Source organism: Salmo salar, chromosome 19 (genome assembly GCF_965601325.2).
Source record: "Salmo salar chromosome 19, fSalSal1, whole genome shotgun sequence".
Lineage (NCBI taxonomy): Eukaryota > Metazoa > Chordata > Actinopteri > Salmoniformes > Salmonidae > Salmo > Salmo salar.
Genome location: NC_138309.1, coordinates 12,592,803 through 12,611,345, shown reverse-complemented (window position 1 = coordinate 12,611,345; position 18,543 = coordinate 12,592,803). Strand labels below are relative to the sequence as shown.

General features: G+C 43.8%; 1 protein-coding gene across 2 annotated transcripts in view; it reads right to left on the bottom strand.

Moving 5' to 3' along the window:
• rttn (rotatin) overlaps positions 1-18,543 on the bottom strand; it is a 63,586-nt gene that overhangs the window by 16,313 nt on the left and 28,730 nt on the right. For both annotated transcript variants that reach the window (XM_014157187.3, XM_014157188.3), the window contains exons 25-34: positions 15,314-15,556; positions 14,065-14,209; positions 7,173-7,360; positions 5,872-6,091; positions 4,602-4,730; positions 3,329-3,439; positions 2,545-2,703; positions 2,087-2,164; positions 1,524-1,713; positions 1,197-1,291 (exon numbers count right to left, since the gene is read on the bottom strand). In XM_014157187.3, the coding sequence (XP_014012662.3) occupies positions 1,197-1,291; positions 1,524-1,713; positions 2,087-2,164; positions 2,545-2,703; positions 3,329-3,439; positions 4,602-4,730; positions 5,872-6,091; positions 7,173-7,360; positions 14,065-14,209; positions 15,314-15,556 (1,558 nt within the window). The remainder of the gene's footprint in view (positions 1-1,196; positions 1,292-1,523; positions 1,714-2,086; positions 2,165-2,544; positions 2,704-3,328; positions 3,440-4,601; positions 4,731-5,871; positions 6,092-7,172; positions 7,361-14,064; positions 14,210-15,313; positions 15,557-18,543) is intronic.

Sequence of the window (18,543 nt, the reverse complement as noted above, 5' to 3'; positions counted from 1 at the left end):
AGATCCACAGATGACGCAATCGCCGTCCACACTGCCCTTTCCCGCCTGGACAGAAGGAACACCTATGTGAGAATGCTGTTCATTGACTACAGCTCAGCGTTCAACACCATAGTGCCCACAAAGCTCATCACTAAGCTAAGGACCCTGGGACTAAACACCTCCCTCTGCAACTGGATCCTGGACTTCCTGATGGGCCGCTCCCAGGTGGTAAGGGTAGGTAACAACACATCTGCCATGCTGATCCTCAACACGGGGGCCCCTCAGGGGTGCGTGTTTAGTCCCATCCTCTACTCCTTGTTCACCCCCAACTGCGTGGCCAAGCACGACTCCAACACCATCATTATATTTGCTGATGACACAACAGTGGTAGGCCAGATCACCGACAATGATGAGACAGCCTATAGGGAGGAGGTCAGAGACCTGGCACTGTGGTGCCAGGACAACAACCTTTCCTTCAATGTGAGCAAGACAAAGGAGGTGATCGTGGACTACAAGAAAAGGACAGCCGAACAGGCCCCCATTAACATCGACGGGGCTGTAGTGGAGCGGGTCGAGAGTTTCAAGTGCCTTGGTGTCCACATCACCAACAAACTATCATGGCCCAAACAACAAGTACATCACAGGCAGTGTCAGAGGAAGGCCCAAAAAGTTGTCAAAGACTCCAGCCACCCAAGTCATAGACTGTTCTTTCTGCTTACCGCACGGCAAGCGGTACCAAAAGGCTCCTTAATAGCTTCTACCCCCAAGCCATAACACAGCGAAACAATTAATCAAATGGCCACCTGGACTATTTACATTGACCCCCCATTGTTTTTTACACAGCTGCTAGTCACTGTTTATTATCTATCCATAGTCACTTCACCCCTACCTACATGTACAAATAACCTCAACTAACCTGTACCCCCGCACATTGACTCGGTACCAGTACCCCTTGTATATAGCCTCATTATTTAATTGAGTTACTTTTTATAAAATATTTTCTTAACTCTATTTCTTTAACTTTATTGTTGGTTAAGGGCTTGTAAGTAAGCATTTAACGGTAAGGTCTACACCGGTTGTATTCGGCGCATGTTACAAATAACATTTGATTTGAATTGTTTCTAGTGGTCAAGCGAACCCAGTCTTAAGCTGCAACCTAAGAGGATTACAGTCTATGAATGGGCCTTGAGCCACCAGACCTGGAGTACTTTACTTACCAGAGTGCTGGAGGTGGACAGGGAGCCAGAGGCCCTGCTAGGATTCACTGGGACTCGGTTAGGAGGTCTCCACAACCTCAGGGAGTCATCCGCATCTAAACAGACAGGCAGGGAGGGCATCATCACAAACAACATCACGCAAGGGGGAAGAAAAAAAAAGGCTACAGGCCAATTCCCTGATAAATAAAGAAAATACTTTGCCTGTTTACCACAATAACACTTGATTTCAGATTTACTCTGAACTACAGACACATAACTGAATCACTGATTGAACAACCTAATGGCTAGACAGACTGACAGAAGAATGGACAGGTGCAGTCCCAGGACCTTCAGTGGTGCTGTCCTGTGGGCCGGGGTCCCTGGCTGAGGGTTGCAGGTCGAAGGTGTACCTGCCTCTGTAGCAGGCTGTGGCCATGAGGGCAGTGTGCTGGAAGAACTGACAGTGGTAGAGCAGAGCCTGTAGGGCTTGGAGACCCACCAGACATACACCTGAAGACTCATCATGGACACACGGACTCTACGGAGAGAGGAAGGAGAGAGAGGGAGGAGAGAGAGGGAGAGATGAAAACATGGTAATTACTATGTACCTAGATTTTTTTATTTAACTAGGCAAGTCAGTTAAGAACAAATTCTTCTTTAAAATGACTGCCTACCCCGGCCAAACCCGGACGACGCTGGGTCAATTGTGCGCCACCCTATGGGACTCCCAATTACGGCCCCAAGTGATACAGCCAGAAATCGAACCAGGGTCTGTAGTGATATTCTAGCACTGAGATGCAGTGCCTTAGACCGCTGCACCACTTGGGAGCCCATGAATTAACCTACAGTATGTCAATACCACGATAACTAAGACAACATACCACAACAAAACATAACCAAATGCCACTGACCTGCCAGGTAGAGTCGGTGACCTGGTCAGCTGTGGCAGGCATGGGCATCACCAGTAGGTTCTGGAGGATAAACACCGCCTTGAGAAACACACAGAGAGGATGAGACGAGAACATCAACAACACTGCCATCTAGATGTACTTAGCTGGTACTGCAAGGACTTTACTTTAAACTTGTTGATGGAGTATAAAGTTGTCCTAATCTCTGTTTTACAAATGCATTGTCTGGAACTGTTATTGGTCAATATGCCACCATGGCTGCCGTGGTGGCAGAGCATTATTATGCATTCTGCTTTAAACCACAATGCCCAAACTCTGTCTATGGCTTAGTGGTTAGCGAACAGGTGTAGGTGTCCAGTACATTTACATTTAAGTCATTTAGCAGACGCTCTTATCCAGAGCGACTTACAAATTGGTGCATTCACCTTATGATATCCAGTGGAACAACCACTTTACAATACCTCTCTGCGGACCATGGTGCTCTCTTGCTGGTCCAGGAGGATGTTGAGCAGTGTTCCCCACAGGCCTCCACTGATATTCTGACAGCTGCTACTCAGAGACTGGCATCCACTGGGCACAGAAGACAGGGCAGAGCCCACACCCAGGCTGGCAAACCTCACCTGGAGAGGGGATGGAAGGAAAGTGGGATAGGGCAGCAGGGGGGGAGAGGGGTGTGAGAGAGGAGGGGAGGGTTAAAAGAGTGGTGGGAAGGGAAAAGCGGAGAGCGAGGAGAGAGAAAGGAAAAGACAGAGAGAGAAAAAGACAGAGAGCCAAGGGTTTGGGTGTGAATACAACAGCAGATAGATAAAAAAGGTACCTGTCTGACAACCCTGGTGTCCCCAAAGTCACAAAGACACTGTTCCAGAAATGTCTTGGTTATTTTCACTGTCACTCTGGCATTTGCTGTGATCCACACAGAAAAAGATCCTACTTGTCAAGGGAGTTTTTCACATTTACTTATAGAGAGAACTTACAGATAGTGAAAGAAGAAAATGCCCTTTGCTTTTCACTGTCAGTGCTTGTGAACTCAAGCGTAGGAGTTCACCGGTTTAATAACAGAAACTTTGGCGCAGAGAGAAGCAATACGAACTTTTGCCTGAATGTCTCTCCACAACTCCAGACGGAATTTGACAAACTGTCTCCATGAAATAATAACTTGTACTTCTTACTCTTACATTTTATTTTTCTTGCTTGTTCTTATACAAGTTGACAGTCATTGAGTGTGTGTGTGTGTGTGTGTGTTACCTCCGGGTCTCTGTCCACCCACAGAGGTATGAGCCAGGCCAGACCCAGCTGTGACCCACTGGGGTCATCAGACCCCACCTCCTGACCCAAAGACCACTGGGAAATGAAGTCCTGAAATAGATAAACACAAAAACAGAGAATAGTCATATCTGCAGAAATCCAGACTGATGCACAAACAAAAGGAGAAACATCTCCATGCAGGAAGCACACATTAACACATTGACTCTACTACTATACTAATCCAAAATATAAACACAACATGCAAAATCTTGGTCCCATGTTTCAGGAGCTGGCATAAAAGATCCCAGAGATTTTCCATACGCACAAAAAGCTTATTTCTCTAAAATGTTGTGCACAAATTTGTTTATATCCCTGATAGTGAGCATTTCTGCTTTGCCAAGATAATCCATCCACCTGACAGGTGTGGCATATCAAGAAGCTGATTAAACAGTATGATCATTACACAGGTGCACCTGGTGCTGGGGACAATAAAAGGCCACTAAAATGTGCAGTTTTGTCACACAACGTCACAGATGTCTCAAGTTGAGGGAGTGTGCAATTGGCATGCTGACTGCAGAAATGTCCAACAGAGCTGTTGACAGAGAATTGAAAGTTAATTTCTCTATCACAAGCCGCCTCCAATGACATTTTAGAGAATTTGGCAGTACGTCCAACCAGCCTCACAACCGCAGACCACACGTAACCATGACGCCCAGGACTACACATCTGGCTTCTTCACCTGCAGGATCGGCTTAAGAATATTTCTATCTAATAAAGCCTGTTTGTGTGGAAAACCTTATTCTGATTAGCTGGGCCTGGCTCCCCAGTGGATGGGCCTGACTCCCAAGTGGTTGAGCCTATGATCTCCCAGGCCCACCCATGGCTGCGCCCATTGCCCAGTCATGTGGTCCCGTGTGGCTCAGTTGGTAGAGCATGCTGTTTGCAACACCAGGGTTGTGGGTTCGATTCCCACGGGGGACCAGTATGGAGAAAAAAAATGTATGAAATGTATGCATTCACTACTGTAAGTCGCTCTGGATAAGAGCGTCTGCTAAATGACTAAAATGTAAATGTAATGTGAAATCCATAAATTAGGGTCGAATTTATTTATTTCAATTGACTGATTTCCTTCTATGAACTGTAACTCAGTAAAATCTTTTAAATTGTTGCATGCCGCGTATATATTTTTGTTCAGTATACATTTCACAATTAAAAATCTTCTTTGCCTTTAGTGTAGAAAGGCAATCAGTGCAGTTCTGGCTTGGTTGCTGACCTTGTCCTTGTTCTGGGCCATCATCTCATGGGACAAGTGAAGCAGACAGATGACAGCATTCTTGGTGACTCCTTTCCCCATGAAGGACATGGAGTTACCCCCCCACTCCACGTAGAACGACGAGATCACCTAGAGGATGACACAAGGGTCAACATAACAACTACTCATTCCCAACAGGGTTCTACGTTGAGCTTTTTTTAAAAAGGGGCCCGTGTGCGCTTAAGTTGAGAAATCTAGGCACACCGTAATTTAGGAGCACAAGGCTAAATATTTTTGTAATAAAGCTAGAATCTTTCATTTTTATACATGCACTGGTGGTCCTAAATAAGAATTCCAAGTTGCACAGCAAAATATTTAAGCACATACTGTATGCGGATAATATGGTCGCACTGTAGAGCCCTGCCCAATACGAAACCCATTCAGAGCCGATGCTAGGGGAAGGACAACAATATCTCAACAGTGTTACTAATTAAGTCAAATCAGGAAGTAAACCGAAATTCCAAATGTAATTTTTACTCATGCCCCAAACCCTGCTCGGGACTAGAAGGGAACAGGGCACTGAGGCCAGTGATGCAATCAACAGTCTGTGTTCATTAATTCAAAAGTTTTATTCAGTGCATCTAAATGAGTGTTAAATGCAGCTGGGACCTTAGCTTTGATTAGCCTGCAAACAGAGAGGTGAGTGAGAGAGGCCAAGGTCAGATGAAAAGCACCCTACGGGCCATAGAGCACTAGGAGAGACAGGGGGTGAGGTATGGGGGAGTTAAGGGTGAGGGAAACACAGGTGTGGGGTGGGGGAGACGGGTGAGAGGCCAAATCATCTGTGTCAGGTTAGGTTGTACTGGACCATACTAAGGCTGTTGTGAGCTGTGCTGTTTTTTTAGACTGTCTCAGGCAATGCCAAACTAGGTTGTGCCGTGCTGTGTGTTCTCATGTTGAACTAAGCTACACTGACCACTACTCTGCTTATCTGAACAGGACAGTGCTCTGCTGTTCTTGGCTATGGGTAGAACCAGATGGAACCAGCTGGGATGATTTCTCATCAACAATTTACCGTGTTGTAGCCTGTAAATTTATTCATGTTCAGGAGCAGGTTGTAGTTGGATTTAATTAATTACAAAGGTATTTTCTTCCTCATAATTTCTAGAGGGCTGATATTTCACTACAAATAACTCATTTCACAGGTAATTTTCACTTTGACTAATTTGTGGAGGCCACAGACTCCTTCTGGCCCAAGCTGCTAGGACAGAAGAGAGCACATCACACACACCTCCAGCAGTCCACTGAGGTACTTGGTGCAGAGAGACTGGGGCTCCATGGTGGGACAGTGTGAGCTCCAGCCGGGCTGGGCCGTGAGGCTGACCATGCCCAGCAGATTCCTCTCCAGACTCGGGAGGCCGTAGAAGCGTGGGGTGTCTGACACCCGCAGGCACCGAAGAAACCGCACTGCCAGCTGGCTCTCGAAGGGCCCTGCCAGCGCCAAGCAAAACCTGTTGGGGGAGAGAGAGAGAGAGGAGATGCAGGGAGGGAGGGAGAGGAGACGAGTAAAAAGAGGAGTAGAGGGGGTAAAACAGACAAAGAAAGAAGGAAAGAGAGGAGTGAAAGTGAATGGGAGGAAGATGGTGTGATAGAGGAAGGTGGGCAGAGACAAATATTGCCATCAATAACCAACAACTAACATCAAGGAAAACGTCAAGCTCCTTCTACTGAAAGTAACATCAAATCAAATGTTATTGGTCACACACACACATGGTTAGCAGACGTTATTGCGAGTGTAGTGAAATGCTTGATCTTAGCCTCATGGATACGGATAAGAATATCACTACACAGAACATAAAAAATGCATCCCACTGCAGTTATAAGCTTTGTTCAGCCTCTTCTATAATTTCATGGTATTAAACATTAATCAAGCTCCACAGGCAGTGTGAATAATACTACGTACGTGTACATTCTCGCACACACACCAAAAGGCAAAAAATTATCATTCTATAATTTATGTTTTATGAGGAGACATTTTTTTTATTCATAGGGACACAGTAAATATTCTACTGTCAGGGGAAGCTCGCTAGCTAGCGGTGAGAAGTCATCGGTGCTGCTTCCATGGCCCTAGGCACTTCTGACTAAGGAAGATGAGAAGAGTACAGTAGTTTAATAGCAAAGTGATAAAACACACTTGTGTAATCATTTATCAGTATAGCTCACCACGCTACAATGAGCTATTTCTATACAACAGTTAAACCAGCAGTCATGACAAACACAATTTGTTCAGTCAGATACACTAGAAAACAAATAACTGTGGGGGAGATGCCTACCCTGTTTGTCTTAGTCACATTTGTAGCTCTGTGTTGTAGCTGTTTTTCAGCGCGTGTGTGTGTACTGCATGTGAGTGTGTTTTAAGTAAAAAATGCCTAAAGGCAGTTTTCTTGAGCGATACGGTACACGCTTTGCATACAAATGACTCCATACTCTAACAAATAAACACCAGAGGTACAGAGGCTGGCAATTGGAGGTGGAAGCCTTATCAGTTAGAGAGGAAAAGAGAGAGAGGGGGAGTGTGTGTTTCTACTGTACCTGTCGGTGCTGTGTGTGAGGCGGTGCAGTAATGTGTTGATGAACCCTGTCAGTTCTCTCTGTAGTCTCTGGTTGATCTGGGCCATCAGTTCTACTAGTTCCTCCGTCTCTCCCTGACTCACAGTGTGTGTCAGAGTGTGTGTCTGCGACTCCTCGCCGAGCAGCAGGTCCAGTAGTGAGTTGGTCTCCTGCATGGAACACATACACACGCAGGTAATGCTGCAGGTTGAACTGTGTGTGTCTCACTACTTCATCCAAGAAAGCTCAACTTGTATACAACTCCTCACACATTATAAACGACACAACTAACTACAATCTAAACTACAGTGAACTAAAATATAAAGGCAACATGTAAAGTGTTGGTCCCATGTTTGAGCATTTTTCCTTTGCCAAGATAATCCATTCACCTGACAGGTGTGGCATATCAAGAAGCTGATTAAACAGCAGGATCATTACACAGGTGCACCTTGTGCTGCTGACAATAAAAGGCCACTCTACAATTTGCAGTTTTGTCAAACAACAATGCCACAGATGTCTCAAGATTTGAAGGAGCGTATAATTGGCATGCTGACTGCAGGAATGTCAAACAGAGCTCTTGCCAGAGAATTGAATGGTAATTTCTCTACCATCACCCACCCATAGCTGCGCCCCTGCCCAGTCATGTGAGGGCCTAATGAATTTATTTCAATTGACTGATTTCCATTTACAGTACGAACTGTAACTCAGTAAAAAAAATGTAATTGTTGAATGTTGCATTTATATATTTGTTGGGTATAATTAAGGTATTCAAAATTAATATGTATCCTTTTCTCATTGAGTTTCATGGTGATAAGTGCAGAATAAAGTATATAATTTTTTTAATAAAAAAATACTAAAAGAATTTGGAGAAATGTGCTTTGGGGCTTGTCCCCCCCAAAAAATGAAATTGTGTCTTGGAAAACGTTAATTTGCTTTGACTCTAGTGTTCCATTAGTACATGGGCATTTGCAGGACACAACAAAACACATTTACCAAGGCAAGCATCACACAGTTGTTCTCACTAAATTCCCTTTCCCCTCTGTGTCTCACTCACTCAATTGTGTTTGTTCCGACCGCTCCCTCTAGAGACACATGCTGCGTTTGCACACAAGCTCCCATTAGGCCTACAGAAATAAATGGGATACACAAGCTACATTCCTTGCCAAATGCCAACAACTTTATCATAGATTCTAAATCGACTGGTTGATTGAAGTAGGGAAATATGTGTTCCAACAACGAACTGCAGTTTTGAAATAATTGGGTCCCGTCTATTTTACTGCATAGGATACTTTGCAAACTACTAGTGCCAGTTATAATTTGTTATCCAAGGCTATAACCCCTCTAAACAGACACAGGCTCCACTCTGAAAATATCCAAAAACAGTTTGATAAAGACAAAGAGTACTTCCATCAGAATCATTAAGCCTTACTTACAAAACATATAGTACGAGTCAAAAGTTTGGACACGTACTCATTCCAGGTTTTGTTTTTATTTTTACTATTTTCTACATTGTAGAATAATAGTGAAGACATCAAAACTATGAAATAACACATGGAATCAAGAGTGTGCAAAGCTGTCATCAAGCCAAAGGGTGGCTACTTTTAAGAATCTAAAATATATTTTGATTTGTTCAACACTTTTGTGGTTACTACATGATTCCATGTGTGTTATTTCATAGTTTTGATGTCTTCACTATTATTCTACAATGTAGAAAGAAAGAAAAACCCATGAGTAGGTGTCCCCAAACTTTTTACTGGTACTGTATGTCGTGGCCGTAATTCATCAGCATGCAGTGTTCAATGTAGAATTGTTCATCCATTTAGAAAAAGCCAAAGAACAGGAAGGAAGATTTTGGTTTGTAACACTGAAAATGTTTTTCTTTAAAACGCGCCAAACTAAGCCCTGTTTCAAATTAGCACACTTTCAGATTTTTTTTCTCCAGATGTGAAAGATGCGCATCCCTTCACACTGGCAACTTTATTAGGAAAAATATTCAGTTCTATTTTATTCTGTTATATTACATCATGTGATTTGCTATAAAATAAGTGCGTCTTGATTAGGGTTGCACATTTTGGGGAATATTCAGAGGTGGAAACTTTCCGTGGGAATTAACGGGAATATATGGGAATTTATACCATTTAAAATTAAGATGTTTTTTTTTGCATTGCATACATTTACCATATCATATGGAGACAGAAACATAAACCTTTTACCTTAACATAAGTAGACATAATTGGAAATGATTAAATCCTTCCAATATAAATCATTTTAAAAAATTGTTACGAATTGAACTTTAATTAAATGAGTTGACTCTTCACAAGGGATGATTTCACTGAACAACAAAAGGGAATATTGAATGATCCATCGCATCTCCCAAAAACGTTTTCAACATACATCTGTAAAATGATAGTCTAGAAACTAAAGCTTTGGTTGTCTTCCTCTCAGGCTTCCATGTCTTCACCCTGGACTTCCTCAATGTCCACCTCTTGAACATCAGACTCTGAGGTCTCATCTTCACTGTCACTTTCCAACCTTGTTGAGGATGGCTTGTTGTCAGGCTCAAATATCCTAAAATTTGCCCGGATGGCCACCAATTTCTCAACCCTTGTATTGGTCAGCCTGTTGCGTGCTTTGGTGTGTGTGTTCCCAAACAAGGACCAGTTGCGCTGAGGTGGCTGATGTTGGTGGGATTTGGAGGATGATGGAGGCAACAGGGGAAAGAGCCTCAGATTCACAAAGTCCCTTCCACCAGGTGGCTGATGAGATATGTTGGCACGACTGCCATATTGCATCTCCACCCAAAAGCCCTTGCTTGGAAGTGTACTTCGCCAGACTGCCAAGAACCTTGCCCTCATCCAGGCCAAGGTGGCGAGACACAGTAGTGATGACACCATAGGCCTTGTTGATCTCTGCACCAGACAGGATGCTCTTGCCAGCATACTTGGGGTCCAACAGGTACGCTGCGGCGTGTATGGGCTTCAGGCAGAAGTCGTCATGCTTTTTGATGTATTTCAGAACTGCAGTTTCCTCTGCTTGAAGCAACAGTGAAGTGGGCAGGGCAGTACGGATTTCTTAACTTATATCTGCAAGCAGTCTGAACATCAGACAGGATGGCATTGTCTCCCTTAATCCGTGCAATGGCTACTGCTATAGGTTTCAGGAGTTTTAGGCTGCTTACCACTCTCTCCCAAAATACATCATCCAGGAGGACCCTCTTGATGGGGCTGTCCATATCGGCAGACTGTGATATGGCCATTTCTTGGAGACTCCTTCCCCTCCAGAAGACTGTCAAACATGATGACAACACCACCCCAAGGATGTTGATGGACAGCTTCAATGCTCTTATTCTTCTCACTTTGCTTGGTGAGGTAAATTGCTGCCTTAAATTGATGACCCTTCACATACCTAACCATTTCCCTGGCTCTCTTGTAGTGTATCCATTGTTTTCAGTGCCATGATGTCCTTGAGGAGCAGATTCAACGCATGAGCAGCACAGCCAATGGGTGTGATGTGAGGGTAGGACTCCTCCACTTTAAACCAAGCAGCCTTCATGTTCACAGCATTGTCTGTCACTAGTGCAAATGCCTTCTGTGGTCCAAGGTCATTGATGACTGCCTTCAGCTCATCTGCAATGTAGAGACCGGTGTGTCTGTTGTCCCTTGTATCTGCTCTTGTAGAATACTGGTTGTGGGGTGGAGATGATGTAATTAATTATTCCTTGCCCATGAACATTCGACCACCCATCAGAGATAATTGCAATACAGTATGCTTTCTCTATGATTTGCTTGACCTTCACTTGAACTCTGCATCCAGCAAATGAGTAGATAAAGCATGTCTGGTTGGAGGGGTGTATGCTGGGCGTAGAACATTCAGAAATCTCTTCCAATACACATTGCCTGTGAGCATCAGCGGTGAACGAGTTCCATACACAGCTCGAGCAAGACATTCATCAGCATTTCTCTGACTACGTTCCTCCATTTAGTAAAAAAAACCATCTGATTCCAGGAGGACCATGAGCTGTTGCTATCAATAAGGTGTCTGTCATCATTTTCACCTTGAATAGAAGTAGAGGGACTTTTGTCAGGAGGTTGCTTGTTGTGAGTGTGGGGCAAACTTTATGCACTTGGCCAGATGATTCTGCATCTTTGTTGCATTCTTCTCATATGATTTGGCACAGTATTTGCAAATGTACACAGCTTTTCCTTCTACATTAGCTGCAGTGAAATGTCTCCACACATCAGATAGTGCCCGTGGCATTTTCCTGTAAAGATTTTTTTTTTTAATTAGTTAAATAGTTAAGCAATTAGATTAAACAACTCCTTTGTAAGATAAATGTTCTAAAATGAAACATGTATGGAAACAGGTGAATTAACACTCCTCAGTTAGCAGGCGCAAACTAAAACCCACATGGTAGCAAAAACGAACTAGCAGAAATTGTTAAGTTAGAAATGATTTAAAAACACTTTGCTGTAGGCTACTATTTACTAGTTAACAAAAAAAAATCACGCATGTCATATAAAATGTATTCACCCCACCCAGTATTGTACTCAAAACTTACCAGAAAGCATGTAGTCCTTGGCTCAGACAGTGTAGTAGTGTGGGCTCAATAGCATCTCATTAGTGTGCAAGATCTTGAGAATCAGCTGTACATGTGATGGAAGAGTGCACTGTACATGTGATGGAAGAATGCACTGTGCATGCAGAGGGTTGCAATTCCATTGAATTGGGGATAGTTTAACCAAAATATGCCACAAGACCTAGAATTGCCTTATGTGTATCCCACAAAAAAAGGTTCACCGTTATAAGTTAGCTTTTTTGATGAATTTAAGCAAAATTCCCCGAATTCCAGGGCATAACTTCCCAATGAAGATTTCCCTGCAAAAATTGGGAAACTTACCGAAAAATGTCCAACCCTTTGCAACCCTAATCTTGATTGTGATAATGTTTTGGGAAATAACAGCGTTTTGTCTGCAAAATTCACAAAACAAGGCTGTGTCATTGCACAGCCATACATAGGCTTCTACAAGCAAGCATCACTGATGAGGTTACTGCCTTACTGAAGATTGTGTTCTTGGGCTCATGCGGTGGAGGAGATCTTTGTGTGCTATACGCAGCCTTGTCTCAGGGTAGTAAGGTGGTGGTCTGTTGATATGACTCTAGTGGTGTTGGGGCTGTGATTTGGCAAAGTGGGTGGGGTTATATCCTGCCTGGTTGGCCCTGTCACAGTGTGTCCCCCCTCGGTCCTGTCACAGTGTCCCCCGTCTCAGACGATTGCAGCATACTGGAGGCTGTGTGCCAGGGGGCTACGGTCAGTCTGTTATATCTGGTATAATTCTCCTGTCTTATCTGGTGTCCTGTGTACATTTAAGTATGCTCCCTCTAATTCTCTCTCCCTCCCAGAGGACCTGAGCCCTAGGACCATGACTCAGGACAACCTGGCTGTCCCCAGTCCACCTGGTCGTGCTGCTGCTCCAGTTTCAACTGTTCTGCCTGCGGCTATAGAACCCTGAACTATTCACCGGACTTGCTACCTTGTCCTGGACCTGCTGTTCCCGACTCTCTCTCTCTCTCTCTCTCTCTCTCTCTCCCCCACACCTGCTTTCTCGACCTCTGAATGCTAACCATGAAAAGCCAACTGACGTATTCCTGAGGTAGTGAACTGTTGTAACCTCTAGAAACACTGATTATTATTTGACCCTGCTGGTCAACTATGAATGTTTTTCAAGATGTTCAGACAATCTGGCCTTAATAGCCATGTACTCTTATAATCGCCACCCGGCACAGCCAGAAGAGGACTGGCCACTCCCCAGAGCCTTGTTCCCCTCTACGTTTCTTCCCATGTTCCTGCCTTTCTAGGGAGTTTTTCCTAGCCCCTGTGCTTCTAAATCTGCATTGCTTGCTGTTTGGGGTTTTAGCCTGGGTTTCTGTATAAGCACTTTTTGACATCTGCTGATGTAAAAAGGGCTTTATAAATAAATGTGATTTGATATCATTTAAACAGTTGATATTATGGTTTCAATAAATTCATCTTAAATGGAAATTGGTTTTTATTGAGGTAATTTAGCAATTAGGATGTTATCAGTATGATTAATTTGGCATTGTTGGGCACTGTTGGCATATAAATTAATGCACACATGTTTTTTCAGTTCAGCCCATGCGGGTACTGGAACAGTCAAAAAATGTAAAATTCCCATACCTATGATGAAGCAGGCAAGGTGAGACACACTAGATCTGATGTAGCTCCTGTAGCTAAGAAAGAACTGAGAGTTTCTTAACAGCTGTGGAAATCATTTCTGTTGTGGGTCCTGGTACTCTATTTTGGGGTTGTAATGTGATATTAATGCCCTTCTGTCCTTTGACAGTGTGTGATTTATACAGGCTCTACTTTGATAACTACACCTCTCTGTGTTTAGGGAGGACAGGAAAGCTTAACTGGATCGCTGGCACACAGACATGCACGCACCCACTCACCCTACAGTTTTAGGGGAGAAGAGGGGGGGTGTGCCCAATCTAATGGTTCCCAACATGGGTTAATACAAGAAAGGAGATGAAGTCAGATTTACTGAGTAATGTCGATACACAAGACCAGTTTTCCTATTATAGTCCCTATTCCCTCATCTCCTTTATGACGACACATAGGATGAGGCCTAGATGAAGGGTTAGAGGTTAAAGCGATATCACAGAGGACAAATCCTGGGAAGATAGGTTGAAGGTAGTTTCCTAATAGACTTGTATCATACTGCTTTCACCTAACCTGGGTTCAGATCAATGTAAAAGATGGAGATGAGACTAAAGGAAGGGAATGAAGAAAAGTGGACAAGGAGCTAGGAGATGAGGAAAGCAAACCTGGGGACCTCTTGGTCCTAGTGCTGACCTGTTTGAGGAGTAGCTCCAGTATCCAGCATAGGTCCTTGTCCTCGGACTTTAAATGGCTCTGTTTGAAGTAGGCGCTCAGGAACGCTATAACATCCACCAGCAACCTCTCATCCTCCACACACGCTGGACGCACCTGCACAAACCTACAGACAGAGAGAGGGAGACAGAATAATGGAGAATATGGATGATATCTTGAATTTTGGTGGACATACAACTGACCTGTAGAAATGATGAGTACAGTAAAGCTGCTGAAAGCACAGCATTGAATAATACAAAGGATTCATTTATTGCATAATTATACTCAACAAAAATACAAAAACGCAACAAGTGTTGGTCCCATGTTTGATGAGCTGGAATAAAAAGATCCCAGAAATTTTCCATAAGCACAAAAAGCTTATTTCTCTCAAATCTTGTGCACAAATGTGTTTACGTCCCTGTTAGTGAGCATTTCTCCATTGCCAAGATTATCCATCCACCTGACTGGTGTGGCATATCAAGAAGCTGATTAAACGGCTTGATCATTACACAGGTGCACCTTGTGCTGGGAACAATAAAAGGCCACTCTAAAATGTGCACACAACACAATGCCACAGATGTCTCAAGTTTTAAGGGTGCGTGTAACTGACATGCTGACTGCAGAAAGGACCACCAGAGCTGTTGCTAGAGAATTTAATGTTTATTTCTCAACCGTTTTAGAGAATTTGGCAGCATGTTCGACCGGCCTCACATCCACAGACCACCATCACCTCACGTTTCAGCATGATAATGCATGGCCCCATGTTGCAAGGATCTGTACACAATTACTAGAAGCTGAAAATGTCCCAGTTCTTCCATGGCCTGCATACTCACCAGACATGTCACCCATTGAGCATGTTTGGGATGCTCTGGATCGACAGCATATTCCAGTTCCCGCCAATATCCAGAAACTTCGCAGAGCCATTGAAGAGGAGTGGGACAACATTCCACAATCAACAGCCTGATCAACTATGTGAAGGAGATGTGTCGCGCTGCATGAAGCAAATTATGGTCACACCAGATACTGACTGGTTTTCCGATCTACGCCCCTACTTTTTTTTTTATGCATCTGTGACCAACAGATGCATATCTGTATTCCCAGTCATGTGAAATCCATACATGAAGGCCTAATGAATTTATTTCAATTGATTGATTTCCTTATATGAACTGTAACTCAGTAAAATCTTTGAAATTGTTGCATCAGTATAGATGGTTTTCTAGTGTGTGTGTACCTTGCTATGGCGGGCTGCCAGGTGAGGGTACGGAGCGTGTCCCTGCAGCTGTGTGTGTGAGTGTCTGTGATGGCCATCCTGTCAATCAGCAGGTGGAGGCGGAGCCTGGAGAGTGCAGAGGACACAGAGGCATGGCCTGCTGCCATGACGATGTCCTGGACGCAGTCCTGAAGGCCGCTGGGGAGGTGCGTTGCCCGTAGCGACAGAACCTGCGACCCTGACAGGCTCAGATCACCGTGGAAACTAGAGGAAAACAAGACAGTATTTGTTATTTTTTCTGCAAGCAAACAAAGTTCCCCTTTAGGGTCAATATAGTACTCATCTTGTGCATGTGAGCGGACCAGGAAAAACTCAGGTCTAGTTATGTTATCTTGACCTCATCTTTTTGGCTGTGATGAGAATGAGTGAACACATTCCCGTTAAGAAACCACCTGGGAAAGAGTCGAAAGGGAGAGAAGAATGTGGCGTGTAATAATTGAGTTGTTCTGATTCTGACTCTGTGTTGGATCAGAAGTTGTATTTCTACGGTGACAGGGGTGTCACATAAGAGCCCAATCACCCAGGCAGCACAGTGCCTTCCTAATTCTGTTCCCAGGGACTTTTGATGAGCCGTCTTCCAGACGTGTCTTGTCACACCACACTTCCTGTGTCAGGGACAGCAGGGGATTGTGGGTAGTTCTGCGTGACTCATCACTAAAAGACTGTGTGGCAGCCTAGATTAAACCTGAGAAGCAGAGGGGTAGCCTACGATGCAGGTCTGAGGAGTTAGCGAGTTAACTTTGATCAACTTTGAGTTCAACTCGGGCTAACCGGTCATACAAAAGTGGCTCACCTTTTAGCCTGATACATTTCTATGGCAACGAATCCTTCAGAACTAACATGTGCCAGGGCGGGCTATCTCACGGCTAACTCCACCTACTCTGAATTAATTAAATCAGATTCCCTCCCTCCTGCAAAGATTGCGTCATCATCCCCATCATTTGAGGAAGACGACTGATTCAATATTTTAATAAGTTTAATAAGTATTTTGGGGTGTTAAAACATAGTAATGTTAAAATATATAACATTACACATAATGACAGAATGCATTTTAAACTTCACAAAATGTAGTCCTAACATTTTTTTATTATTAAAGATAACATTTTATTTGTCACTTACACATGGTTAGAAGATGTTAATGCGAGTGTAGCGAAATGCTTGTGCTTCTAGTTCTGACAGTACAGTAATATCTAACAAGTAATCTAACAATTCCCCAACAACTACCTAATACACACAAATCTAAAGGGGTGAATGAGAATATGCACATGTAAGTATATGGATGAGCGATGGCTGAGCGGCATAGGCAAGGTGCAATAGATGGTATAAAATACAGTATTTACATGTGATATGAGTAATGTAAGATATGTAAACATTATTAAAGTGGCATTATTTAGAGTGCATTGTATAAAGTGACTAGTAATCCATTTATTAAAGTGTCCAGTGATTGGGTCTCAATGTAGGCAGCAGCCTCTCTGAGTTATCGAGTTAGTGATTGCTGTTTAGCAGTCTGAAGAAGCTGAACAGAAGCTGTTTTTCAGTCTCTCGGTCCCAGCTTTGATGTACCTGTACCTTGCGGTTGAGGGCGGTACATTTGCCGAACCAGGCTACGATACAGCCTGACGGATGCTCTCGATTGTGCATCTGTAAAGGTTTGTCAGGGTTTTGGGTGACAAGCCAAATTTCTTCAGCCTCCTGAGGTCGAAGAAGCACTGTTGCGCCTTCTTCACCACACTGTCTGTGTGAGTGGACCATTTCAGTTTGTCTGTGATGTGTACTCCCTCTGCTGTTTCCCGAAGTCCACGATCATCTCCTTTGATTTGTTGACGTTGAGTAAGAGGCTGACACCACACTCCGAGAGCCCTCACCTCCTCCCTGTAGGCTGTCTCATCGTTGTTGGTAATCAAGCCCACGGCTGTTGTGTTGTCTGCAAACTTGATGATTGAGTTGGAGGTGTGCATGGCCACGCAGTCATGGATGAACAGGAGTACAGGAGGGGGCTGAACATGCACCATTGTGTTGAGGGTCAGCGAAGTGGAGATGTTGTTTCCTACCTTCACCACCTGGGGGCAGCCCGTCAGAAAGTCCAGGACCCAATTGCACAGGGCGGGGTTGAGACCCAGGGCCTCCTGATGATGAGCTTGGAGGGCACAATGGTGTTGAATGCTGAGCTATAGTCAACGAACAGCATTCTTACATAGGTATTCCTTTTGCCCAGATGGGTGGGCTGTGGGCAGTGTGATGTCGATTGCGTCATCTGTTGACCTGTTGGGGCGGTATGCAAACTCAAGTGGGAAGTGAGTGCTACAGGGCGGTAGTCATTTAGTTCAGTTATCTTTGCCTTCTTGGGTACAGGAACAATGAATCTTGAAGCATGTGGGGACAACAGACTGGGATAGGGAGCAATTGAAAATGCCTGTAAACACACCAGCCAGCTAGTCCACACATACTCTGAGGACTATTTAGTCATACAAAAGTATTGATAGGAGTGGGGGGAAAAGGTGCTTGTATATTGATAAGCACACCAAAGACGGCATTAACGATAAGCAATAAAATCAAGGCGGCACTTCTAGAAGCCTATTTCACACAATAGCCTACAGAATTTGCTAAATAACTTTTCTTTCATTTTGATTTCAGCACAAATTAAAAAGTGTCACTGACTCACCCATGGATTGATGTTTCAGCAATGTCTCAATGATGAGTTCGGTGTTGGACTAGACTTGTGTGACATGCACGCACAGTTACCAGCCAGCTAGAGTTAACGGCAGGGGGACGAGTAATATCCACTGTTGTAGTACGGATAAAGGCTGAGCTGGAATGTGAAGATAACTGACGCTAGTTAGCTTTAGAAAACTCTGAGTAGATCTAGCTTGCTTCGTAGGATACCCCTCGGGAGTGGCTGATTCAAGCTAGCTACAGTATCTACATGAAGCACCTTGACAATTCATTAAAAAAAGAACTGTAGTACTCAGAAAATGTTCTAACTAGACAAAGACGCAAAGGTTCATCTAAATAAAAATGTGAATAAACATACACGCACATACTCCTGGTTTCAAAAACCCTTTCAGCCTTGCTGTTTAGTCCAGGACTAAACCTTAATCTGGGTCTGTGCCATGTGTTGTTCCACTTTAGATGAGGATGTGATTTTGTTTGGTTAGAGAATGCTAATGAGCTGGGTATATGTCCAAATGAGT